This window comes from Rattus norvegicus, chromosome 10 (assembly GCF_036323735.1).
Source record: "Rattus norvegicus strain BN/NHsdMcwi chromosome 10, GRCr8, whole genome shotgun sequence".
NCBI lineage: Eukaryota > Metazoa > Chordata > Mammalia > Rodentia > Muridae > Rattus > Rattus norvegicus.
In genome coordinates, this window is record NC_086028.1 from 31,403,903 (window position 1) to 31,430,000 (window position 26,098).

Here is a 26,098-nt window from a genome sequence, read left to right on the forward strand (position 1 = left end):
TCCTTCCCAGTTACAGGGGGTGAAACTTAAAGCTTCATATCCCTACTGCCAGGAGTCTCAGCTAGAGTCACCCTCATAGACTCCCTGGAGCCTTCCTCATTCCAGGTCTCTATCATGTCCTAGGCTCATTCTAATCTTTAAAAGAGGCATGAGTGAAATTCAACTCATATATACTGATACCTTTCAATGCTTTTCATAGGTTCCACATCTATGAATTAAACCATAAAGCCCAAAATAATTGAACATTATTTACACTTAGCATGTATAGGTGTTTTAATCCCCCAAATAAGGCAGCAGAACAATGATTTATATAGAATTTATCTCATGCTAGAAATTATAAGCTGTCTAGAGATCATTTAAAGTGTGTGGCAGATCACAACAGGTATCAGTGATGTTTTATATAAGGAATTTGAGTACATTTGGATTTTGGTGTAGGGTTAACATAGATGGTGGTTTTGAGGAATAGATCACAATGTTCTGTTCAGTTTATAATTTCCCCCTTGATACTACAGACAACAATTTGACAAATGAAATGGTCTGTTCTTAAGTCATGATGTTATAACTTCACACTGGCTGGGTAGTGCCCATCAGTCCTTAGCCTTTCTGGTGGACTGTCTGTTGACTTAGATGGCCATCCATCTTCACCACTGCTTAGCTTCCTTCAGCCCTCTCTTAACCAAGGAAATATCAAAGGTCTGCCTCCTTTGCCAAGTCTTAATTTCTTCATTTATAATTTTCTCCTGAATTGCCGATCTCACTTCTATCCTTAAAGTACCACAAATACAATTTTTGTCAAGCCAAAATTGCTCTCATTTTACTAATAATCACATATTGTTTTGTCTTTATTATGGTTAATTGTAAGTAACATCCCAAGTAAATTCTATACTTTGTTTTAAAATGTCTTCTCTTGGTTTTGGAAACACCATTCATTTTATTGATGGGCCAGCCCTTCCCATTATTTATATATTTACTCTTCTGTCTACTGTTTAGAAGGTGAAATTCTTTAGGATTTGGCCTTTTTCTCTTTGGTAAGCATTCTAGTTCATAACATATATTCTGTGAACTTAGATATTCTCTTTAGTCTTATCAACTGTTAAAATGTTGGTGCAGCTTGTCTCCCTGTCCAGTTGATAGCTTCACTTTAGAGGTTCATACATTCATACATCAGAAACAAGGGCTTCTGTATCCCACTCACCAGAACCCAACTCTCCGACTCTGGACTTCTCCACCATTTCACTACTGTCTCTCTGGTTGCTCATGCCAGAAATTTAGAAGTCATCTTAGAATATCTTTCTGATGTCTTAGTATATAATCAACTCCAGTCTCAGTCTCTGTACAAAATATATCTCAAAATTGCTTCATTATTCTCCATCTTGCTGGGTCAACCATTATCTTTATTTGTTTCTTTATTTCTTCTTCTAATCAGTTCTCTCCATAGTAGTCGGGTCAGACCATACCGCCATTCAATGATAGCATAAAGGTCTTCCTGTCTTATATCATCCAGATTCTTTTTGCTGTTGTTCGGTTGGTTTGTTTTGTGGAAACAGGGTCTCATATGTTGCTTGCTTGCCTTGGACTCTTGATCCTCTTGCCCCCACATCCCATGGCTGCAGCTACAGGATTATGACTGAAAAGGTCTTTAGGACCCAGCCTTCGCTTACCTCTCAGATGTTATTGGAGGACACTCTTGAGTTCTAGTCGTGGTTTTGGTTTTGATACCAACCCGATCTTTACTGAGGGTTCTCTGTTCCTGTAATTCCCCCCACCCCACCCAGTTCTTGACATACGTGACTCATTCTTTTCTTTCAGAACAGACCTCAAAAGTCATGTCCTAATGTTTTCTAACTTTTTTTGGTTTTGTTTTAGTATGGTGCTGGTTTCTTTTGATAGTGGATCATAATTTGAAATTTATTTTTTGTTTCTTCCTTCCCTTCTTCTCTCCCTCCATTCTTCTTCCTTCTTTCCTCACTAGGGTGTATGTTTCATGGAGTCAGAGCTCACTACTCTCCCTGTAGTCCTTGGTGCCTATCAAACTGCTGCACATACAGAATAAGCCTCATAATATTTGTTAAATAAGAGCTATACATTAATATTACTCTTAACATAGTCATATAGTACTGGTCATTTGGTTTAATTTGTTCTGAGGCAAGACCAAATTTCACTAGCAACTCTCATCTCCAATCAGTCCATTTTGTGCTAAGGACAAGTCTTCGCTTAGAGAGGTTTTCTGAGGAAGGAATGTTTGGGAAGGGTGAAAGAACGACTCAAGATTGACTAATCCTGGGTACAAACTGACAGCCTTGCTCAAGACAGTTCTCCAGACATCTCCAGACAGCTCAGCTCTTGTAGACCAAAGCCCAGTCTTTTATTTACATAGCAATTCATTAGTCCACCCCAGGTTCCCTTTTTTTGTAATCCCATGAATCAGCATTTTATGACCCTAGCCTCCTGATTCTTAGAAAAGATAGCAAGTACATTTTTTAAACATAGCAATGAATTAAGAGATCTGCCTGCTTTTGTAAGCACAGACAATAAGCTCTGGCTCTGAGATCACCATTTTCGCCATGCCTGGTCTTAAACTACCTCTACCTAGGCTGACCTGGAACTCAGGAATCTGCCTGTCTTTGTAAGCACAAACAGTAAGCTTACCTGGTTGGGATCTTGCCCTGTCATGGCCACTCCTCATATCTCTTTATCACCTTCCTTAATATCTTTCTGACAAGCTGGCTCCTAGTGCAGCTGTCCATTGAGGTACATGAAGCTCCTCATATAAGTTATATTGTATCCTTATATTTTGCATGGTTGAGAAATTATATATTCTTGAACTTGTGTTTTCAGAGTTCTTTCCCACAGTCATAAGAGCTGTCCTAAAGGTCACAGTGTTCACCATTTTGCTGATTTATACCCTCATTTCCAGTACTCATGCAGCTTCTAATTATCATGCAGTCCTTAACCTTGGCAGGGAGAACATTCCCTGAAAACTTTGGTAGGGAGAACATCTCCTGAAGGAGGAACATAAAGAAAATTATGCACATTATTATACAGCCAAGCCTCATGCTTAGCAACCATCAATACTCACGGAGGGCCAAGTCCTGCTAGTTCTTCTCCAGGGGTGGGAACTGTGTCACACTGTCCCTTCTGCCTGGCAGGACTTGGCAGTTTTATTTATTTCACTTATCTTAGAAAAACACTCTAATTGATTTTTCTTCTCCTGTTACTTAGGGTATTCCTCTAAGAAAAAGAAGTTGCAGGATTTGAGGTAAGAATAATGGAAGAGGGAATTGGGAAAATGGGAAAAGAGTATTGGGGAAAGAGGAAGGAGGTATACTATAGCTTTTATTATTTCTCTGAGAAATTCTGAATTAGAGCTTTGAAAATTTAGGTTAGGCTTCCTTTGTTTATAAATCATTAATTCAATAGCTGTCTCCCTGTGCATTTAGCTTCCTCTGTTCTAAAGCTGACATGTATAATTTGGCTTCTTATTGTTATCAAATACTTATTACTTATCTCTAGTGTCTAACAAACTGAAACTTTAAATGTATGTTTGTTGTTTTTATGTTGCTAATCAATTGATATACAGAAAAAAAAATCTCCTCAATCAGCTATAGTCAGGGTTTTTACAGCCCAGCCTAGGCATTTCCTACTGTGGCAGTATCTTAGCATGACTTGGGGACTAATCTTGCTGATTGATACAGGGCATACCTAGAACAACCAAATCAGGATCTTAGAAGATGGAGCCTGATGAGGTACTGTTCTCAAAGCTCTTTAGGTGATCCTCATTATTTCACTCCTGGCTGCGCACGCGCGCGCGCGCACAGGGACACACACACACACACACACACACACACACACACACACTCCCAGGTTTACTGAAACTTACAGTTTCAGTAAGATTCAATACATGAAAAATTGCAATGCATTTCAAGGGAAAATACGATTATCTGCTGAATATTATAGGAAGCACATCTCAGAATCAACAAAATCCAGAATGTTCCAAAGACACAATAATATAAAGCAGAGAAAAATCATATAAATCCAAGTGTGGTATTCAATAACCAGTACCATTATTCTTACTTGGAAGTGTAACGGGAAACATGATATTCTTAGGTGACAGTGACAGGCATCAATCCAGTATCTGTGAAATGCTGTGCTCAGTGCTAAGCTCTGTCACTGCAACCCTCTAGTGTTGACTATTGTAACTCCAGCACAGTGCCTGATAAATATTAATAATTGACTCCAGCAAATGAACAATCTGGTGCTCCTCACAGCAGCCCTGCTGGAGGGCTCTCCTTCTTTCCATGTCTACAGTAGAGAAAACTGAGACACAAGGTTTGCTAACACACAGCTTCTATGGCTATGTGTATTTTGTTCACTGCTGCAGTCTATAGACTGCGCAGGACAATGTGTAACTGCCTTGAATTAAAAATTGCATATGTACATATGAGTGATATGAAAACAAATGGAAGACTGTTTGGGAACAAGAGATGAAGATGAGCTGTTATCTGGGAAAGTCTTCTGCCAACCTTATCACTTTATTTTTTTACAGTCTTATTACACTGGCCAACTCCCCACCAGGAGGGTTGGTGAATGCAGGAGCAGGCAGGATTCGGTCTGAGGAAAACATCTACACTATAGAGGAGAACATATATGAAATGGAGAATTCAAATGAGTACTACTGCTATGTCAGCAGCCAGCAGCCATCCTGACCGCCTCTGGGCTCCCGACTTTAAAGGCTCCCTTTCATTTCTGACTTTGGTACTTTCTTTTTCGAAAACTATGAGATAAGTCACCTGGCAACCTCATTGGAGGTTCTGTCCACAGCCACCAAGAAAAGAGTTCCTGTTTTCTGGGGATAACGAACTCACAAGGAGATTCAACTGTAACCTATGCTACATTGAAATGCACCACTTTACCTGAGTTTCAGGGACAGGATCTCCCAACCCAGAGACTGCACTCATGGATGTTGAAGCTCACATGTGCTTCCTTACATTAGGAATGGCTAGTATGATGTCTCTGAGACATTAAGGTTTGTGGTATGTCCGCAAAGCTCCTGAACAGGTAGAGGGAATAAAGGGCTAAGATCGGTAGGTGCAGGTCTTTGTTGGTGCTCGAAATCTAAAAAAGCTGGTGGTTTTCCTAGAGATTTCTAACCTTGAAAGATTCAGAGCCGGGTGGCATATGCTTAACATTCCATAACTTGGGAACCTCAGGCAGGAGGGTGGTGAGTTCAAGGTCAGCTGGGGCTATGTTGGTGAGACTTTGTCTCAAAAACAAAAGAAGAAAATAAACACACAGACACTGGAGACTGGAGATATGGCTCAGTGAGGTGCTTGTTATAAAGCATGAGGAACCTGAGTTTGGTCCCAGACCTGACATAAAAAAGCTAGGCATGGTAGTGCATGCTTGTGAACTCCAGAGATAGGGAGGTAAAGGCAAAGCAGATCCCTGGGGCATGATTGACGCCACCTTAGCCTAGATGGTGAGTTGCAAGTCCGTGAGAGTCCCTGTCTCATAATAAGATGGACTGTGTTCCTGGGGAACATCAATGGAGACTGTCCTGGGCTCTCTGCAGACATGCGCATGTACCTTACACACGCACATGCGCATGCGCACGCAAATGCGCACGCGCACATGAGGTTACACGCAAAAGATTAAAAGAAAGGAAGGATCAGAACAGGGCTAAATGATAGTGAAAGTTCTCTGTGTGCCTTCTGCCTCTCTATAATGTTTATCTCTATATGACTCTCCTCTGCCTCTGTTAAGACTGCCTCTGAACGGGAGCACTGAAATGCAGACCTGTAATTAATTCCAGCACCCAGAAGGTTGAAGCAGGAGCATGGAGAGGTCAGGAGCATGGTGTCCTACACTGCCAGACTCTCGTACACAAGAAAAACGTTGCCCATAAGTGGCCTGCTGACTGCGAAAGGAAACTTTTTACGAAAGCTGCACCTTGCCTGCTGTGTGCTCAAAGGGAACTGACTCAGACAACTTCTCCATTTCTGGAGGAAACTGGAGCCGTGTTTCTGACAGAAGAAGAACCGGTGACTGGGACACACGAAGGCAGACCTCTTGCAGCAATCTATATAGTCAGCAAAAGATCCTTTTGGTAGGACAGTGGTCACCAAACTTAATTTCCAAGCTGGTGGAGCTCAGTTTCATCTGGCTTACAACTGCTTGGCCAGTGCCTTGGTCTGTGTTGGTTCTCATATATAACAGAGTCAATTAAATAGACCCAGAGTGAAAATATTAAGTGAGCAGAAAGGTAGCTTTGTTGAAAGACTTTTTGCACCGGGGTGCTACTGTGTATGTCAGAGGACGTCTGTTAGTGAAGGCACTGAAACCTGCATGTTTGGATCTTTTCTTGTATGAATTTTGATGTTTAGGCTGCATTTAGCTAGCTGTGGAACTACTGGATCTTTTAGGTGGGTATGGAAGGGAGACCATCTGCAGAATCAATTAGGTAACATCTCTCATGCAGATGGGAAAATTAATCTCAAGTGTTTTAAAGTAATAAAACCAACTGTACTAGTGAAGTACTTTGAGCATATTTAAACCAGATCAATGGTTTCCCCCATTGAGGTCCTTATCTGACAAAGTCTTTAAGCAAGGGCATATATACAAAGACGATCACTGCTGTGGTGTTTGCCAGGGATTTTTTTTTTTATATCAATAGAGGGATAATTAATTAATACGGTATTATAGTTTATATTGATTGATAATTTGACAGATATAAGATCACCTTGGAGATCGATCTCTGGCTGTGTCTCTGAGGCATTTTCTAGGTTAGGTTAGGTGAAATGGGGAGATCCACTAAATATTTTCTTGTTTCCTGTCTTCATCAAAGAACATTGGTCAAGGTCAAGGGCACCAGAAGGAGTCAGTAAGCTAGAACTAGAATCCTTGTTTTTAGACCTGTGGTCACCTAAAATCAGGTATTCAAGATGGAGTTGGTGGGTGGCACAGGAAAAATGAGGGAGCCAAAGGAGGTAGTAAAAGGGGCCAGGAAATGGTAAACAGATACTTAAAGGCTTCAAAAATGAGAGGATGGAGAGATGGCTCGGCAGTTCAGAGGGATGGCTGTGCCATTACGGGGACTATAGTTTGGAACTCAGCACCTTTGCAACAAGACTGGAGTCTACTGCAGGTGTGCAGCCTTGGTGGAGGTGGTCAGAGAGTAAGATGACTGGACTTCCTGGCTTCTAGCCTAGCAGAGAAACAGAAGAATGGCTGATTGTATGGTGTGATAATTTATATCGATTGTTAACTTGACAGGGTCTAAGATCACCTTGGAGATGAATCTCTGCCTGTGTCTGTGAGGTACTTTCTAGAGTTGGTCTATTGAGGTGGGAAGACCCACCCTGAGTGTGGGTGGGGCCTTCTCCTGTGCTGGTGTTCAGGATGGACGCTGCCTTATAGAAATAGAGAAACAGAGGAGGACACGTGATTCCCTCTTCTAGTCTCTGTGCATGTGCTCACACACACATACAACACACACGTGTGCATGCATTTTCGCACACACACAAACACAACTCTTTAAAAAAATGTAACACAAAATCCAATTCACGGTAATATGAAAAGTGAAAAGAAATCAATCTATACAAATAAACGCAAGAGAGATACAGGATGACCAGATTAAAATTAATAAAAATAACACACAAAACCAACACCAAGGGGGAAAAGAACTGATGGAATGACTCAGTGTAAGCCTCATGACTTGAGTTGGATCCCCAAGCCCCTGTCAACTTAAGTTCGATCCCTGGAACCTATGGTGAAAGAGAGACCTGACTCCTGAAAGTTGACCTCTGACTTCTACATTCACGCTGCATGAGCCTATGTTCACACACTCATCATACATACACAATAACAATGCATTGGATTAAAAATTTAAAAAAGCTAAAGAATTCAAAACTCATGGAAAGATTAAGGCCTTCTGGGATGCATGAGACACAATTTCAAAACAACAAAAAAAGAAGAGTAAAACTCAAAAAGCAAGAAATCAAAGGCTGGCAAGATGGCTCAGCCTTGTTTTAGAATTATGAAGGCTGGAGTTTAGAACCTTGTGTCTGTGTAACAAGCTAGGTGTCTTCCACATGCCTATAACCCCGTCTCTGAGAGTGTGTGTGTGTGTGTGTGTGTGTGTGTGTGTGTGTGTGTGTAAGAATCACCTGCCTTTGCTGGCTTCTAGCACAGTAGAACAAATTTAAGACTCAATTCTTGGGGCTGGGGATTTAGCTCAGTGGTAGAGCGCTTACCTTGGAAGCGCAAGGCCCTGGGTTCGGTCCCCAGCTCCGAAAAAAAGAACCAAAAAAAAAAAAAAAAAAAAAAAAGACTCAATTCTTGGAAAGTCCCTGCCTCAAAAGAACAAGTGGAGAGAAATAGAGGAGGTTACCCAAAGCCCTCTTATAGCCTTTACTCATGTGTACACACACACACAAACACACACTACTAACAGACTAATTGACTGACTGACTGACTAACTAACTAACTAACTAGCTAACTGTGGTGGTTTGAATAGGAATGGTCTCCATAGACTCATGTGTTTGAATGCTTAGTGCAGAGGGAATGATACTATTAAGTGGTGAGGCCTTGGGGCTGGAGAGATGGCTCAGTGGTTAAGAGCACTGATTGCTCTTCCTAAGGTCCTGAGTTCAAATCCCAGCAACCACATGGTGGCTCGCAACCATCTGTAATGAGATCTGATGCCCTCTTCTGGTGTGTCTGAAGACAGCTACAGTGTACTTATATACAATAAATAAATAAATCTTATTTTTAAAAAAAGGTGTGGCCTTGCTGGAGTAGGTGTGGCCTTCTTGGAGGAAGTATATCACTGTGGAATCAGGCCTGATCGTCTTAAATGCTCAAGCTATGCCCATTGTGACGGACGCGCTCCTGCTGCCTGCAGATCAAGAACTCTCAGCTCCTTCTTCAGCACCTTGTCTGCCTGCGTGCCACCATGTTTCCCACCATGATGATAATGAACTAAACCCCTGAAACTATAAGCCAGCTCCAATGAAATGTTGTCCTTCACAGAAATAGAAACCCTAACTAACTAACTAACTAACTAACTAACTAGCTAACTTTAAAAATCAAGGAGGTTGCAGTGCAGCAGTTAGATTACTTATGTACTATGCACAGCCCTATGTTGATTGCTAGCATACATACATGGGGAATGGTGGAATACTTCTGTGATCCCAGCATTCTGAAGCTAGAAGGTAAGAAGTTGAAAGTCATCCTTAGTTGATTTGAGGTTAATCTTTGTATGAATAAAGACCAGAACCTGTGGTTCTGCTTTTCTGCCTAGCCTTTAGGATGTCAGAACACCGCTGACACACATTCAGGAGAAGCAAAACACAGTCTAAGTTAGGGATCCCCGCCCTTGTTTTTCTGGGTGAGAAATGACAGGGGCCGGGACTGCGGCTGTGGGGTCTGCAACTCCTGGGCACCCAGATGCCTCTGGGAACCGAGAAGAGTTGAGAATGGGGGCTCCCTTCTCTCTGGGCACCCAGAAGCTTCTGGGGACCGAGGAGAGTTGGGAACAGGGCCAGTTGGCCTGCAATGAGCCGGAGTGCTGGTGAGGAGAGGGGAGATCCAGCTTAGCTCAGAGTGAATGCCAGGAGTGCGACGGGCTGGAAGAGAAGCCCTCTAAGGGAGACTTGGGAGCACTCTATGACAAGGGGCCCCTCTCCCTCACAGTCTTTGATGAAGGAGAAAGTCCTTGCTTGTCCAAACTGCTTTATTCATGGTGGATGAGGATGCAGACCACTTACTTAGGGTGAACCAGAGACTAAATACCTTTTGCAGGAAGAGATGCCTAGGAAGAAAACTGCTCGTTTCCATTGGCTAAACACTCGAGCCCCCTAGACACATTAGTCTGGAGAACTCTAGGTTCTATGCTAAGTGGCTGGTTGTGGTTGTCATGGTCTTTTTAGTGGGGTGTTCCAAGACAGGAATCTGGTTGGGAGCTAGTTCAAACTCTTGCCATTCTCAATTAAGAGTTTTATCAGGATTCTGAAATTTGCTGGAACCTTACCAGTTCTACTGTCTGGTGGCACAGTCTACTGCCCCACAAGAACCAGCCTGGGCTATATGAGACCCTGTCTGAGAGAGGCGGGGAAGGGGAGAGGGAAAGGGAGATAAGGAAGAGGGGAGAAAGGAGAGAGGGGAGAGGAGAGAGAGAGAGAGAGAGAGAGAGAGAGAGAGAGAGAGAGAGAGAGAGAGAGAGAGAGTGTTAGGTGAATGTGTAGTTCATTCTTACAAGTGCTTAGGAGTTTCCTATTAGACCAGACAAGTCCTGAGAAGGGAAGGTTACCAGCCTATGACATATAGGTTTGGAATTCCCAAGATAGAACTCATCAGCAGTTCAATGGCTCTCCTGATAACAGCAAGTCAATTTATACGAATCATTTCCCCCTTTAAAAATAAAAAGAGCATGTGCTTGTGGAAAGGGCTTGTTGATATTTGTGGAAACCCAGTACAACTTATTCTAATAATAGAAATGGACAGGCTGTGTTCTTTTCTAAGCTTATGACTTGAGGTCGAGAAATGTAGTCCTTACATAATACCACTTCCAGCAACATCCAACCTCTTTATCAAACAAAAATGAGAGTTTAGAGCTCAAATGGCCCTCATGCCTACTCCCAAAGGTGATCTATTGACTTATGGAAATAGAGCAGAACAAAAATATCTCCCCAGACTTTTATGCAAGTGGCCTCGATCCGGCAGGAGAGGAGATGAGTGGAGGTGCCCTAGAGTAACCATTTTGAGATCCATCATTTTCTGGGTTTCAGCTGAGAAGTGGGGGAGAGACAGGGTAAGATGACCATTTTGTCTAGGGGTCCTCAAGGCTGAGAGAGGCTTAGGTTTCAGTTGTCTTTTCAGTGAGGGACTTGTGCAAAGAGGAAACGTGAACCAGAACTGTTCCTTCCAGGTTCCTAGAGCCTTTGCGGCCCGTCTTAGCTGTGTTGCCCACTGCTATAAATAAAGATCACTCAGGCTAGCTAAATGGCTCAGGGCATTAAGGTGCTGGCTGATGACTTGAGAGTTTGATCCCAGGAGGCCACGGGGCAGGAGGAAAGGGCTGATGTCTCTAAGCTGTGCTCTCACTTCCGAAATGCCCTTCAGCACACACAGAATGAATGAATGAATGAACCAATGAAATTTTAAAAAAAGGTTATTTCAAGTCACTTGTTTCCTCTTTGGTCAATCTCTTTTTATAAATTCACGTCCAAATCTCTTGTGCCTGTAATGAGTTCCTTTTTCCAGAGAAAACAGAGAGGTTTTTGGTTTTGTTTGTTTTTTTTTTTTAAAGTGGCTTATTTAACTATTCATGTGCAGTAATGAGGTATCAGTTTAAAGCTGCTCACATTTTAACCTGATAATTGTAGGCGTGTCACCTTTAAATTATTTCATTAAAGTTTTACATTTTAGTCTTACAGCTTATAAATTGATGTGTTTTTAATTTCTACCTTTTGTTGTTTGAACTTTGAGGGCTCTTTCCTTTTTTCTTTGCTTTCTATATTTCTTTTTTTGTTGTTTTTGTTTGCTTGGGTTTTTTGTTTGTTTTTTATTTTATTTTATTTTATTTTGTCTTGTTTTTTTTTTTTTTTTTTATTCTTTTTTTTTTTTTTTCGGAGCTGGGGACCGAACCCAGGACCTTGCGCTTGCTAGGCAAATGCTCTACCACTGAGCTAAATCCCCAACCCCGTTCTTCTTGTTTTTAATACAAGTTCTTGCTCAGTCGACTTGACTGTCCGGTTGGACCTCAAATTTAATGTAATCCTTCTACCTCTCTCTGCCTCTTGAGTGCTGGGATTAGAACCATCACACTGGGTTCCATTCATTTTAAATCTAGATCAGATAAAACCCTGCCATTCCCTCCCTTCTGCTAAAGCTCCCCCGTTCTCCCAAGGAATGACCTCTGACGCTTAGTGGTGCTTTATTCTTCTAGACCAGCACTGTCTAGGAGAAGCTCAATGTGGGGTGTGGTCATGGGTGGTGGTGGTGGTGGCAGCTGCTACAGAAGTAATTTTGAATTTTCTACCACAATTTACATTCACATGTTTGTTTACTTCCTTCCAATTGGCTCTGACACACCCATTCCCTACAAGGTCGTGTGAGCGCAGCTCAGCTGTGCACTGAGCCTGTTTATACTGCTGGAGTGAAATAAGGGGCGGACCCTAAGGTTGTTTCCTACCTGTTTGCACCACAGTAGATTTCTACAACAGCCTCTCCTCCCCCCCCCCCTCTCTCTCTCTCTTTCTCTCTCTCTCTCTTAAATGTGGTGCTGGTGGTGAGGGGCTTAGATAGAGTATTATGGGTTATGGTGACCTTGAACTCTTGCTCTCCAGAGTTCCTACCTCCACCTCCATTGCTGTGGTCTCTGCTGTATCACCCTGAAGGGTTAGAACAATTTGTTTATGCCAAAATTGACTATATCATAGCCAAACTCTCAAAGCTGAGGTAGCAGAAGGCTCCAGTGCTCACGGTGAAGGGCTTGAAGGTCTGTCTGCTCTAGGCCTTAGTGAAGGTCTCCACAGTTTTCACTGTTCCTTCCAACAGTGACATCAACCACTCTCCTCAGGCAAAAAATCTCCGACACACATGCAGCGGCCTCATCATCCTGGAATTCCAGGGAACGACTATGCAATGTGACCTTTCACTCTGTCCTTGCTGCTTCTTTCCAGTCAAGGTGTCAGAAGAGCACTCTGGGCAGGGCCGCCAGCCTGAAGCTAATTGCTAATTGACAGTAGCCTTGGGATATCTTGTTGGATTGTTTATTTCCATGTTGATCAAGTTTTTAATCATGAAAGAATATGGATCTGCGGGAAAATCATGTTTCCCTGTAGTCATCCAGTGTCCTTTAAGGTCTGCAGCGAGTGCACCAGGGACCATTGATCAAAACAAGGGGAGTTGTATGACACTGTTAACTGAGTCTTGTTCCTTACTGGGAGTCCTGGGATTGGTTCCTGAAGTTTGAATGCTTTAGTGGGGTGTGGTTTCACATGACTTCAATTCTGGCATGAGGCAGGGGGATTGCTATTGTGAGAGCAGCCTGATCTACACAGCAAAAAGACCCTGTTTCAAAAGTAGAATGAGGACAACAGCAAAAACAAAATAATGTGAAATATATCTTAGTGGTATACACGATTAAATAAACATCACTAAATAAATAACATGCGAAGACTGTGCTAATGTATACTAAAATATTAAAACCAAAAGTTAAAAAATAATGGAAAAGACAAACATGTCGGTGCATACTTGATGTCTAGTGCTCCAGAACCAGAAACAAGAGGACTGAGACCCTAAGGCCAGCCTCAGCTACATGGATACTTGAGGTTCCTGAGTTATATGAGACTTCATCTTAAAACAAAGCAGCAAAAACCCAGCCCAGCAAACATCAAAATATATGGTTTATCTTTAGAGTGGAATTCCCCCATTCTCTGTTCTTCCTGTTAATCCCCTCCACTGCCCAGGGGTCATCTGAATGGTTTCTTTGAACTTAGACCAGCACAGTGCGAATACGACAAGAACCTCACAGGCAGTTTTAATTTTCTACTATCTATATTAAAAAGAAATGGGTGATAGGGCTTGAGAAATTGTTCAGCAAGCAGTTAGATGGACTGCTCACCTCAGTGGTGAAGGCCAGACTGAGCTGAGAGACCAAAACTTTTGGGTTCAGACTCTGTCTTAGAGAACCTGACCTAAGGTTAAACTCAAGTTAACTAACAGGATGGTGCCTAGCACCAGTTTCCAGTCTACCCCACAATAAGACCTGTGTCTAGCACCAGTTTCCAGTCTACCCCACAATAAGACCTGTGTCTAGCACCAGTTTCCAGGCTACACCACAAGAAGACCTGTGTCTAACACCAGTTTACAGGTTGTTCCCCAAACAAATCTGCACCCCTGAGTTAAAAGCCTACCTCTGCCTAACAACCACCAATCAGGAGGAAAGCAGAAGTTAAGTTTGAGGTTTGGCTCCTAGCACCAGCCATGTTAAAGGCCAGGGTGCTCCCTCCACACCCCCAATCAGATGTGTACCAGGCTAGATACCCCCTTTCTTGCCTCTATAAATGCTTGCCTAAAACTAGGCTCAGGGCTCCCCCTTCCTGTTGTGTCAGAGTTGGCGGGGACCCCAAGCTCAAGCTTGAATAAAGAGACCCTATTGAGATTGCAGCTCCTTGGTGGCCTTTTGGGGTTCACAAATGTTTCCTGGCACAACAGAGCAAACCAGCACCATATACAAAGACAACATCCCAAGAACACCTGAATCCCAGCTCTGTGGGTGGTGGTGGTGAGAAGAGATGGGGAATTGCTCTGCCTTTCTGCCTTATGGCTTCTGGTATAATAGAGGAAACGTGACTCAAAGGAATAGGCAGAATGATACAAGAGGACACCAGATACACACACACACACACACACACACACACACACACACACACACACACACACACACACACACACAGAGCAACCGACAAACAGAAATTTAAAATAGGAATGAGTGATATTAATTTTAAGCGTTTATTTTATTTAACTCGAAGCACTGAAAAATCTATCTTATCATCTTAATATGGAACAGATTTTGAAAGTCACTAGGGAGAGTTCATACACTTTTGCTGTAAGTCTCACAAATTCAGTGTGCATTTTACCTTTATAACGCATCTCGGCCCTCATTGGCCACGTCTCAGGTGCTCAGCTGCATAAGGAATCGCACATTCTATCTAGCTTGTATAAAGGATTTACAAGCTGTAAGCCTAGATTGGGTGGGATTTGGATCTATTTTAACTTACATCCCAGCTCTCTTCTCTTGTTACTTGCTGTTTCTTCTGGCCACTGGGTAGTCATGGCAGGTCCCTTCTCTTGGCAGCCTCATCCTCCTTTGGTCACCATTCTTCTCTCTTACTCTCTCTACATGCAACCCCCAGCCATGTAACAGAAAACCTGCCTACCCACTTCTATCTACTGCCCAATCACAGGTTTTATCTTTTTGACCAATTAACTTGGGGAACAAAGTTGCATAGCATCCTGAGGATCTCCTTGTCCCTGAGGGTCTCTTTGTGAGGGGGGCAATCAGATCTTGGGGGCCAGTATTTAGCATTTGAATACAAAGCAGTTCCAGACCAACCCCCTACGCTCAGCAGCCACTTGGGACTAGGGGATACTTCCTGTGACCCACAACACACCTCTTGTAAGTCTTTGTTTATCTGTCTACCCGCAAATGAGCACATATTATAACTTCTCACTTTCTTCTTGGATAGCACACTTCATTTAAATAGATGTGTAGTTTAGGTGGAACAAATGCTATTAAACCATTTCCCTAATCACAGATATTTCATTTTTAAATGCTTTCTACCAAATGCCTTTAAATGCTGTTAGAGAGTAGAGATGTCAATGTGAACTTGCCCTGTCAAAGAATGTGATACTTTAAAAAATACTATAATTATAAAATGATAACATGTTTCAAACAAATAGAGCAGTAAGTATATAGCTAGATGTATGTATTTTTCATGACAGTTGTGTTAGAAAACAAACAGAAATTTTGAGACAGTGTCTCCTGTTTCCCTGCTGGTCCGGAAGGCCTTTAGTAACCACTGGTGACCTTGGACTTCTGATCCTTCTGTCTCTACTTCCCAAGTGCTGTGGTTTGCAGGTGTGCACCGCCATGCTGGTCTTTGAAGCCAGTGCTTGGCCCATGCTGGACACTCTACTGAGTTACACCCCAGTCCCTAGAAGTCAAAATTTTTATGTCAGCACGACCCTTTCAATTTGGGTTTTGCTTTTTAAATTGGAGCAATCATGAGGCTGGTGCATGAGGAGCAGAGCTGGAGACCAAACAAAGCAAAGCGGAACCAGATTAAGCAAACCACAGAGGCCAAGCAGTTCCCACCAGTTTTCTGATGAAATCCCAGTGATTCCTATGCACACATGCTCACACATGCATGGGCACAGGCATGCATGCATACACGCCCATATGCCACACACAGAGGAAAATATTTCTTTTAAATCTTAAAAGAATATAATCTTAATTTAACCTATTTTAGCATATTAGTGAGTCTTCCTAAATATTCAAATGATTCATAAATGTAGAACTTAAGGATGGAGAGGTGTTTCAGGAGTATAGAGCCTTAGGTTTAATTCCCAACACTCAAACACCCTCCTTCATGGCTTCTCAAATGCCCTCTTCTGATGTGTGTGAATTCATTCAAGCTCATGGTACATGTACATACACTAAACACACACACACACACACACATACACACACACACACACATCCCTAAATAAATTATGTTTTCACAAATATACAAAAGAGAATAGAGTTTCAAAATAAAAGTTCTCTTTCACCAAAGTATTTCTCCACCAAATACTTTGAAGAATTTGGATTCTCTCCGTGACATTCAAACATACCAGCACGTGCGTGGAAATGTTTTGCCGTTGAGGTGTGGTGATTGTACAAAAATGGGTTTCTGTGAAATAGGTTATTATTCATTTACTTGTATTTCTTAAAAATACTTTAAGTCATACAATCTCAATGAAATACTGATATTCTTCATAAATATACATTGTTATTATTAAGCAGGTGGGCATTGTGTAAAGACCCCAATCCAAGACTATTTAACATAATATGGCCTACACTGTATATAGATGTTTCTGCCATGGGCAGGCAGCTTAGGGATCAGCAGCTGTGGGAGGTCTTGAATTGGAGTGTAAACAGCTCATACATATGTACGTGTATGTCTCTCTCTCTCTCTCTCTGTCTCTCTCTCTGTCTCTCTCTCTGTCTCTCTCTCTCTCTCTCTGTGTGTGTGTGTGTGTGTGTGTGTGTGTGTGTTATATTTATTGTACATCACAAGACCCGAGTGAAACATTGTCAGCTCCTAAGGTATGGAATGCTGTTAGTGTCTACTTTTGAGATAAGAGTTATTTTGTAATAAGCTATATAAGACAGGATCTGGACTAGGGATTTGCTGCTATAGACAACAAATTTAATCTGGAAACTGCAAGTTATGAGGCAGCTCTGGTAGCCATCAGAGAAAAGTATCCTAAGAAAGGAACCGGCCATGGAATAGATACAGGGACCAGGGGAACACGGGATATCCTATAAGCAGACAGGAAGCCAGTCTGAAACAATATATAAAAATGTACTCACACACAAATATATAAATCTAAAACATTTAATAAATATACAAATATAAATACATAAAGATACATATACAATCATAAAATGTAAGTATATAAATATATGAATATAAATACATAAATTTACAAAAATAAATATGAACATAAAAATGTGTGTGTGTGTGTGTGTGTGCGTGTGTGTGTGTATGCTAAAATCCCAGTTGCATATGTAGCACAGTTTAGAGAACACCAGGCATTCATGAAGCCCTGACTGGATCCTGAGCACAGTGAAAACACCAGGAGGCAGCACACACCCATGATCCACACTGGTGGAGGAAGAAGGATCAGAAGTTCATGACCCTCTTTGACTGCAGGAGCAATTTCAGGCTGTGACCCATCTCTCTGCCTCCAAATGGGTGTGGGGTATCTTATACTTGCTCAGATGGTGACGATCCAGAAATCTTACCCCAACAGATCTGTGACATTGTCCTCAACATCTTTAGGAAGACACGTGGTTGCCTTATGTACTTGGTTTGTGGAAATGAAAACACCCTCAGAATTCACAACTGCTCGAGAAACACTTGCTTGGACAGCATTCTACCCTCTAATTGCCAGATGGGAAAGTAGTCATGTCCAGTTTCCCACCTTACACAACTCCCACACTTCAGGAGGCTCCGTGGACAATTTAGTACAACTGAAAGGTGGATCTGGGTATGGAGACGCTTGGCTTCAGCTCTTTAAAGATCTCTGCTCACCAAGCATTCTGGGCCAGCCTGAAAGTCTTCCCGTAGACCTTGATGCCATAGAATACAAATCCACCTGCCTGGGGTTGGAGAGATGGTTTAGCAGTTGAGAGCACTGGCTGCTCTTTTAGAGGACCTGCGTTCAACTCTCATCACCTACACGGCTTACAACTGTCTGTATCACCGGTTCCAGGGGACCTGATATCCTCACACAGACAGACATATGTGCGATAGTTCAATGAGTGAAGATGCTTGCCACCCCACACTCCCTAAACTTTTGGAAGCAGAGTCCATGATCTAGATTTATTTCTTTCTCCTCCTCCATTCTAAGTATGGACGGCGAGTAAACATTTATTAGAAAGATATTAGTAGATGGCTTCCAGGAAGTATAACAAAAGCCGTGTCCCCTTTTCTCTTGTTCCAGGAACTCTTGGCTTCTCCAGTTCGTTCTCCTTTCTGCAGTGCAGTTTACTCTCCTGTAAATCAAGAGGATTGGCCCAGGTGTCAAAGTCCCTTAACTCTCCAAATGTCTGAAAAGCAGTGCTGTCCCAAGGCCTAGAGTCACACCTCAAGTGAGGATCTTTGCTGAAGCTTGGAAAACCGCTCTAGCACATGAGGGGTGCTCCCACTTACTTAGGCTCCCTTTAGTCTGTTTATACCAGTGAATAGATGCTATCTAGTGGGTGGATTGGAGAACTGGAGAACTCAGTTTTCACACAGAACAGGTGAGAGTGTGGCCAGGAGATGAGGATGGGATTACAAGACAGAATCTTGGAGATTCCATGGGCAGTAGAGCACCAGAAGAGACTAACAAGAAGTCACTTTCCCTTAAGTACAGGTAAGGACGGATGTCTACAGACTTAAGCTGAAGAGAAAGAATCAGGATACTGCTCCATACAGTTTCGGTACCATGTGGAATGACATTGAAGATGATGTGGGGTTGAATGTGGGACATTAAACAACGATGGTTGGATCCCTAGACATTTGGGTGACAGCATCCAACAGAGTTCTCCATATATTTGGTAGGTGATCTTTGTCTAAGTGGAGTAATGGACTTTTATAGATTAGCTATTGAAGTCTTCTAACTTCTAAGTTAAGTTAACATGAAAAATAAAAAAGAAACCAGTAGTAGAAATAGCTTGGTACCATTGGATCTGGCCCTATTTATTTAGGCCCATGTCTATATTAGTACTCTCTAGTATTACATAATATCATGGAAATGGGACCAGGGAGGCGAGGGCATAGATGTATTAGCAGTGTTGTTCGTTGACCTTTTTGGTTTGTGACTTAGAAAATTCTAGAAGACATAGCTTGTATGCAGTGTGGCTACAGACATTTGGGGCGAGGACGCCAACAACAGGAAGAACTAAAATTTGCTTTGGTTGGAGTGTTGGAGATGGGAAGGGAGTGGTCAGTCTGGGAAAATGAGTGATTTTAGAACGTCCATTTAAGCCTGACTTCCCAGTTAAAATTGCACCATACTCTGTCCAAACCTGCATCAAAGCTCTCTTAGCTTGCTGCGTGCTTCCTTGTTTGTTTCCCCTCTGTTCATTTATGCAGGTAGGAGTGGATTCTATGATTTTTATGTTTTGTAAACAAATATTTATATCCTAGATAGATGCAAGCTACATGAGACTTCAGAATCATATGTATTTTGTTGAAGACAGTAAATAAATATATGAAATGAGTAAATTTTTAGTATTATATTACAATTTACTCTAGTGAGTTGAATACCTTGTAATTTTATAAATATATGATTTCAAAGTTATTATAAGAATATTACCATTTTTTTTCTTTTCTTTTTTTTTTTTTTTTCCGGAGCTGGGGACCAAACCCAGGGCCTTGCACTTCCTAGGCAAGCGCTCTACCGCTGAGCTAAATCTCCAACCCCAGAATATTACCATTTTTAAGACTTGATGTTATTGTTTTTAATTGTATGTGTGTGTGATGATGTGTGTATGTGGTGATGTGTGTGTGTGTGTGTGTGTGTGTGTGTGTGTGTGTGTGTGTGAACAGAGGTATCTGAGGAATGTTTGGGTCTTCTCCGTCTCCAGCAGTGACAGTCGTTGTGAGCTCCTCAATGTGGGTGCTTGGAAACTCGCCAGGTTTTCTGTAAAAGCAGTTGGTACTCTTGACCAATGAGTCATTATAGTGGCCTAATGTTAATATTCTTAGTGAGAGAAGTATTTGTTCATACTCCCTCAGCCTCAGTCTATGAGTGCTAACAGTGGAACTAAAACGAACATCTTCAAAACCCCTGTCTTTGACCTTTGACAATATGCTTAAAAGCAATGTTTCACATTCTTCTCATGCCATCTTGCTAACACTTGTAGGATGTCATACAGGTGAGGGCGGGTACAGGATAGAACGAGGCCTGTCATTGGATGAGAAGGAAGGATGGGTGGGAGAAAAGTTTGAGGGAAGAGGAGGAGACTGGAACAGGAGGAGGTGGAGAGAAGCCGCAGAGAAAACGTGGAGCCTGACTTTAAGATTCCACTCTGTGTATTTACAGGTCATTATGAATATTCTTAAGGGATGGATGTGTACAGGGCTTTGTATGTTTAGGTGGGCAGTTATATCTTATCAGTTGGATCAGAGGTTATTGTGTTGTGTGTTCTTTCATGTGGCAATTTGTGTTTGGGAGAGTGTGGCGGCAGAGACACTGGGCTGCCAGGGAGTTGGGATGTATATTTCTGACATGGTGAAGCCTGCCTTGGGAACTGGGTGGGTAGAGAGATTGTTGTCAGGCTCAGACAGAGGCCAGTGTTATATGGGATGGAGCAAAGTTGGGTGAGAGGCTTTTCTGACTGAGATTAAGATATCCACCAGATATCTTGGGGCATTGTGGTGCCAGATCTAGAGTGGGTAAAAGACAGCCTTTTATTTTTTATAATTTTACAACAACAGACGAACATCTTCAAAACCTGCCTTTGACCTGTATGGGACAGCATGGTTACAAACAATGTTTTACATCCTTCTTATTCCATTTTGCTAATACTGAACTTGGTTGAGGCTTAGGGACCAACCACTCTGGCTACTGAGCAGGAACAACCCACAGTCAACCAGAGGGCAAGTGCACCCCATTAGAAAGCTGCTCCTTGCTTAGGGTTCTGTGAAGGGAGCACACTTTTCTCTCTGCCTTCAACTTTTCTCTGTTTATGTCTTACTTGTGCTGAGACCAGGAGTGAGGCTGAAGGCTATATGGGGGAAGGACCAGGAAAGAGGAGTGTTTGGGAGGACAGGAGGCTCCAGCAGAGAGGCCTATGTGATTTAGACAGTTAGGATGAGAGACCTTCTCAGATACATCGTGGTGAGGGCCACAGCCAGTCAGAGTGTCTCCTCATTGTCCTGCAGGTCACCACCATGATGCCCCCTCAAGTCCTCATTTCAGGTCTCCTACTCCTTCTCCCAGGTAAGTCAGGGGTGAGCAGAGGGATACCTGGGTGGATGGAGGTTCAGACGAATACTTTCCCTGGGGGTGGAATCACAGGTTATATAGTGAGCAAAGAACCAGGATGAAACTGTAGCCCCAAAGAAATTTCTAAACCTACCTGAATTAAAAAATAAGATCCATAAGGTGCTAGGTAAGGGGCTAATGCACGTACTTGTATGTAATATTCAAGTACGGATGAGTACATGTATGTATCTGTTATAGTCAACACATGTGGGCTGCAGAAAGGGCATGAAAGGGCAACCTAACCTCCATTTTGCCCACATGCCATTTAAAAGAATCCCTTATCTTCAATTACTCAATTAAAATATGCTAACTGAAAACACTCTGTATATAGGGGAAAATAGTCAATTAAATATGTATGTATGTATATATGTATGTATGTATGTATGTATGTATGCATGTATATTGAGACTGGGTCCAAGATAATCTTGGCTGTTCCCAGACAAGGTAGATAGCTGAAAATGACCTGAAACTTCTGATCCTCTTGTTTCTATCTTTCAAGAGTTGAGATTATAGGCATGGGCCTCTATATCTGGTACACGTTCTAAATTTTACAATCTAATCTCTAGGAAATGGGACTGAGGAAGGTCATTAGTTCTTATCACATGTTTCTTAGAGTTTTGTATAATGATATGTATATGTTGGTGATTCTGAAAAAATATTAGGCAAAATCAGGTCACGAGTGTCGTAGTGAGAAGTACATACCCGTCACACACTCATTTTATTGAACAAGGCATGTGCTTTCTTTTTTTCTTGGATTTTATGTATTTACATTTCAAGTGTCATCCCCTTTGGCCCTCTCCCATCCTCCCTCATCCTTCCTCAAGCTTCTATGAAGATGTTCCCACCCACCCATTCCCACCTCAACACCCTGGCATTCCCGTACACTGGGGAAACAAGCCTTCACAGGACCAAGGGCTTCTCCTCCTATTGATGTTAGACACTGCCATCCTTTGCTACATATGCGACTGGAGTCCTGGGTCCCTCCATGTTAGTGGTTAGTAGTAACCTCTTTGGTTAATGGTTTAGTCCCTGGAGCTCTGGGGGGTCTGATTGGTTGATATTGTTGTTCTTCCTATGGGGTTGCAAACCCCTCCAGCTCCTTTAGTCCTTTCTTTAACTCCTCCACTGGGGTCTCCATACTCAATCTGATGGTTAGCTGCAAGCATCCTCATCTGTATCAGTAAGGCGATGGCAGAGCCTCTCTGGAGACATCCATATCAGGATCCTGTTAGCAAGCACTTCTTGGCATCAGCAATAGTGGCTGGATTTGGTAGCTGCATATGGGATGGATCCGAGGTGGGGCAGTCTCTGGATGACCTTTTCTTCAGTCCCTGCTCCACTCTTTGTCCCTGTATTCCCTCCTGTGAGTATTTTGTTCCCTCTTCCAAGAAGGACTGAAGCATCCACATTTTGGTCTTCCTTTTTTTTTGTGCTTCAAATGACCTGTGAATTGTTCCTTGGGTATTCCAAGCTTTTGGTCCAATATCCACTTATCAGTGAAGGCACGTGTTTTCTAGACCATGTTCCAGATGCAAAGGCTAGACACAGGCAAAGCCAGAATGTGAGTTACCACCCATTTTCTCATAGTTCACTGTTTTGTGTCGTTTGCTTATTGATTTCTTCCTGTGCTGGGATCCAACCCAGGGGCTGCCATGGGCTAGGCGAGCATGGCATCCTTGAGCTGTATCGTCAGCCCTCAGACTTCCTTCATGTGGAAGCAACTGGTAATAGGGAATTCTGTCCATCCTCTCGACAGATGCATATTAAAGTTGTTGCGCTAGGTTTAAAATTTGCATGACTTAATTCTTGGTTTAATATTCTGATTTTGTGGACATTATGAGTCTTGTTCAGTTTCTGGAATGTTACCAACACATAAGAAGGAATCCGTGCTCAGGTGCTGTTTTTGCTTTTGCTTTGTTTTTGTTTGGGATCAGTTTTGAGGATCCCAAAGCCTCAGCCCTCCTGAAGGTTTTATAAAACCCATTCTGAGCTTGGCCTAGTGGTGCACAATTTTATCCCAGAACTGGGGGAAGGTAGAGGCAGGCAGATGTCCATGAATTCACGCAGCCTGTTGTATACACGCAGTTCTAAATACTGAGGTCAGTGAATACTGAGGTCATGGTGAGAACTCGTCTAAAAAAATTAACAACAACAACAACAAAAAACAAAACAAAACAAAACAAAAACACCAACAAAAACCATATGAAGAAACAGAAGCCATTCTGAAAATTGATGTTGAAGTTAGTAAAGTTCTACCTTTTTACCAACAATGCTGAAAAACAGACAGACAGACAGACAGACAGACAGACAGACAGACAAACCCTGGGCATTTTATATAGCGGAGGAGGCTGAAGAGTTAATGATTTCATTTCAATAGCATTGAGGGGACGGCTAGGGTTGGTTTGAGATAGGGTCTCAAAAGCTCAGGTTGGTCTTTACTTCACCTCTGAAGGTCACCTTTTGCAGGAAGCCATCCTTGGGCACAGTGTCTGGGAGAGCAGTTTCAAATTAAAAATTTGAGCCACTGTCAGTGAAGATGCTTGTAGTCCCAGTTCTCAGGAGTCTGAGGCCAGAGGTTATTAAGCACAATACAGCCTGGGCTACTGAGCAAGTCTCAAACAATCCAAGAAGTCCAGCATGGTGGCACATCATGCCTTTAATCCTAGCAGTAAGAATTAGGCAGATGTCTGCCAATTCCCCACTAGCCTAATCTATATAGAGAGTTCTAGGGCTGAAAGAACTAGATGTTGAGATCGTCTCAGAAAAGGAGAGAAAGAAAGGGACATAAATGAATACAAAAAGAATTAAGTAGCTATAATTAGAATATAATACATTGCAGAAAATTGTTTTATCCACATATATATCCATTATATAATTACATGGAAGGATTAGCTAACAGACATTTGTTTATAGTAAAAATGCTAAGCTATCAAAAGTCTCCAAATAAAAATGTAAAAAAAGGGGTTCATAGAGACATGCATCCTGTGTCAGGTTTAATCCACAGTTGAGCTAGAAAGAAAAAAATGGGAAAGAAATAAAGAAGTAAAATAATTGTAGAAAAACGTTGACAGCTCACTCTCCATTCCTTCCTCTTTACCCACAGCTGCTGTGGACTCCTTCCCGGAAGTGCATGGAGTGGTGGGTCAGCCTGTCACACTGCCATGTACGTATCCAGTGTCTAATGAATTAGAGTCCGTGTGCTGGGGCCGAGGCGAATGTGCTTCTGATACGTGTGGACAAACACTTGTCTGGACTGATGGAAACCAAATCTATCAGACAAGCAGTCGTTACCAGATCAACGCGCAGCTTCTTCAAGGAAATGCATCCTTGACCATCGAGGACACCTATGAGAGTGACAGCGGTCTCTACTGCTGCCGAGTGGAAATGAAGGGATGGGATGGTGTGCAGACACTGACCACCTCACTGCAGGTTCAACCAGGTAAGCTCGCCTTGCTTCTTTGCTTATTTCTTGCAAGTGAACCGGATCCACTGTTCGCTAATACTTTGTTCTTTTCCCCTAACAAGGAAACAATGGCCCTTATAAATATGCTTGTGGTTTAACGTTTGCTTTTTATTACTTTTAATGACATTATCTCATGTATCTCAGGGTGACCTCTGATAGCCGTGTCCTCCTGGTTATCCTGCCTCTAACTTTCTAGTACTGAGAACACAAGTAAGTTCCACCACACCCAGACGTAAATGTCTTTAAGGCCATGAGCTGAGTCAGGATCCGTGTCCTCACTGTACTTGGGATAGTCCCGTTGGTTCATGAAACTGTGTTCACTTTTCCACCCTAAAGCAGAGTCGGGGGGGATATTTAAGCTGGCATGTCATGAACTGAAGGGTATATTTTTGTCTCTGAGTCAAAACACCATTCTCAACACTATAAAAGCTCAACAGATCTACCCTGAGAAGCAGGCTATGCAGGGTGCGGCTGCGCAGACGAGCTGCCTTCCGCAGTGGTCAGCTGACTTTCTGAGCACAGGCCACAGGTGTAGGTGGGGCGTTCCACTCCCTGCCTGCCTGCCTTTGGCTTTGAAATAGTCCTCATATCCTGTTACGTACAAAAATGTTCACATGGGAAAGTGTTTTCCTTCAATACCTTCAAAACTTTGAGAAGTTCATGAAGACCCTACGTCTTAAATCATTAAAGTTTCCGTATGGATGTGGACATCCTTGTCATAAAAGGAGTCAAATCATTAGGCTGTGCTTTCTTCTCATGTTACTTCCTAATCTCCTTTACTAATGGCTTACAAAGACAGGAGAAGCCAATAGTGCCTGCCTGTATTCTTTTCGAACTCAAACCATTATTTTGTAATTGCTCAGGCCTGTACTTTGCTTTCATTCATTCATTCATTCATTCATTCATTCATTCATTCAATAACACAGGATAGCACTGTATAGAACAGCTGATCTGGATGTCCATATGTAAATCAGCCTGGCCTCCCACAGACCCAACTGCCTGTGCTTTCTGAGTGGGATTAAAAGCCTATGTCACCATGCAAAAGTGCTTGAGATTATTAATACTCAACTGTTATCAAGCTTAGAAACTCCTTCACTGGTCAGTGTTTAAAAGTCCTTTGTCTGACTCCTCACTGGGTCACAAGAGACGCTCTGCCTTATCCTTAACAACCAAGTCTGCTTTTTCTTGTAATTCAGACACACCGTCTCAGGACCCTCATCACCCCTCTGCACTTTCCCATCTACCTGAGAGGGGAAAAAGGCCTCAGAGCAAGGAAAGAAAAGCTCCTAAACTGATCCTTTCTTATGCTTTTACTGTGATCCT

General features: G+C 42.4%; 2 protein-coding genes across 7 annotated transcripts in view; both read left to right on the plus strand.

Annotated features, from left to right (window-relative positions):
- Window positions 1-11,432, plus strand: part of Havcr2 (hepatitis A virus cellular receptor 2) — a 31,534-nt gene extending 20,102 nt beyond the window's left edge. For 3 of the 6 annotated variants that reach the window (XM_039086455.2, XM_063269494.1, XM_039086454.2), the window contains 2 exons: window positions 3,223-3,259; window positions 8,780-11,432. In XM_039086455.2, the coding sequence (XP_038942383.1) occupies window positions 3,223-3,259; window positions 8,780-8,969 (227 nt within the window). In that variant the 3' untranslated portion in view covers window positions 8,970-11,432. The other 3 variants (XM_063269493.1, XM_063269495.1, NM_001100762.1) reach the window with 2 other exon arrangements.
- Window positions 11,433-11,578: 146 nt separating this feature from the next.
- Window positions 11,579-26,098, plus strand: part of Havcr1l1 (hepatitis A virus cellular receptor 1 like 1) — a 27,055-nt gene continuing 12,535 nt past the window's right edge. The window contains exons 1-3 of the mRNA XM_002727735.3: window positions 11,579-18,877; window positions 21,210-21,267; window positions 24,416-24,751. Of these exons, the coding sequence (XP_002727781.1) occupies window positions 21,219-21,267; window positions 24,416-24,751 (385 nt within the window). The 5' untranslated portion in view covers window positions 11,579-18,877; window positions 21,210-21,218. The remainder of the gene's footprint in view (window positions 18,878-21,209; window positions 21,268-24,415; window positions 24,752-26,098) is intronic.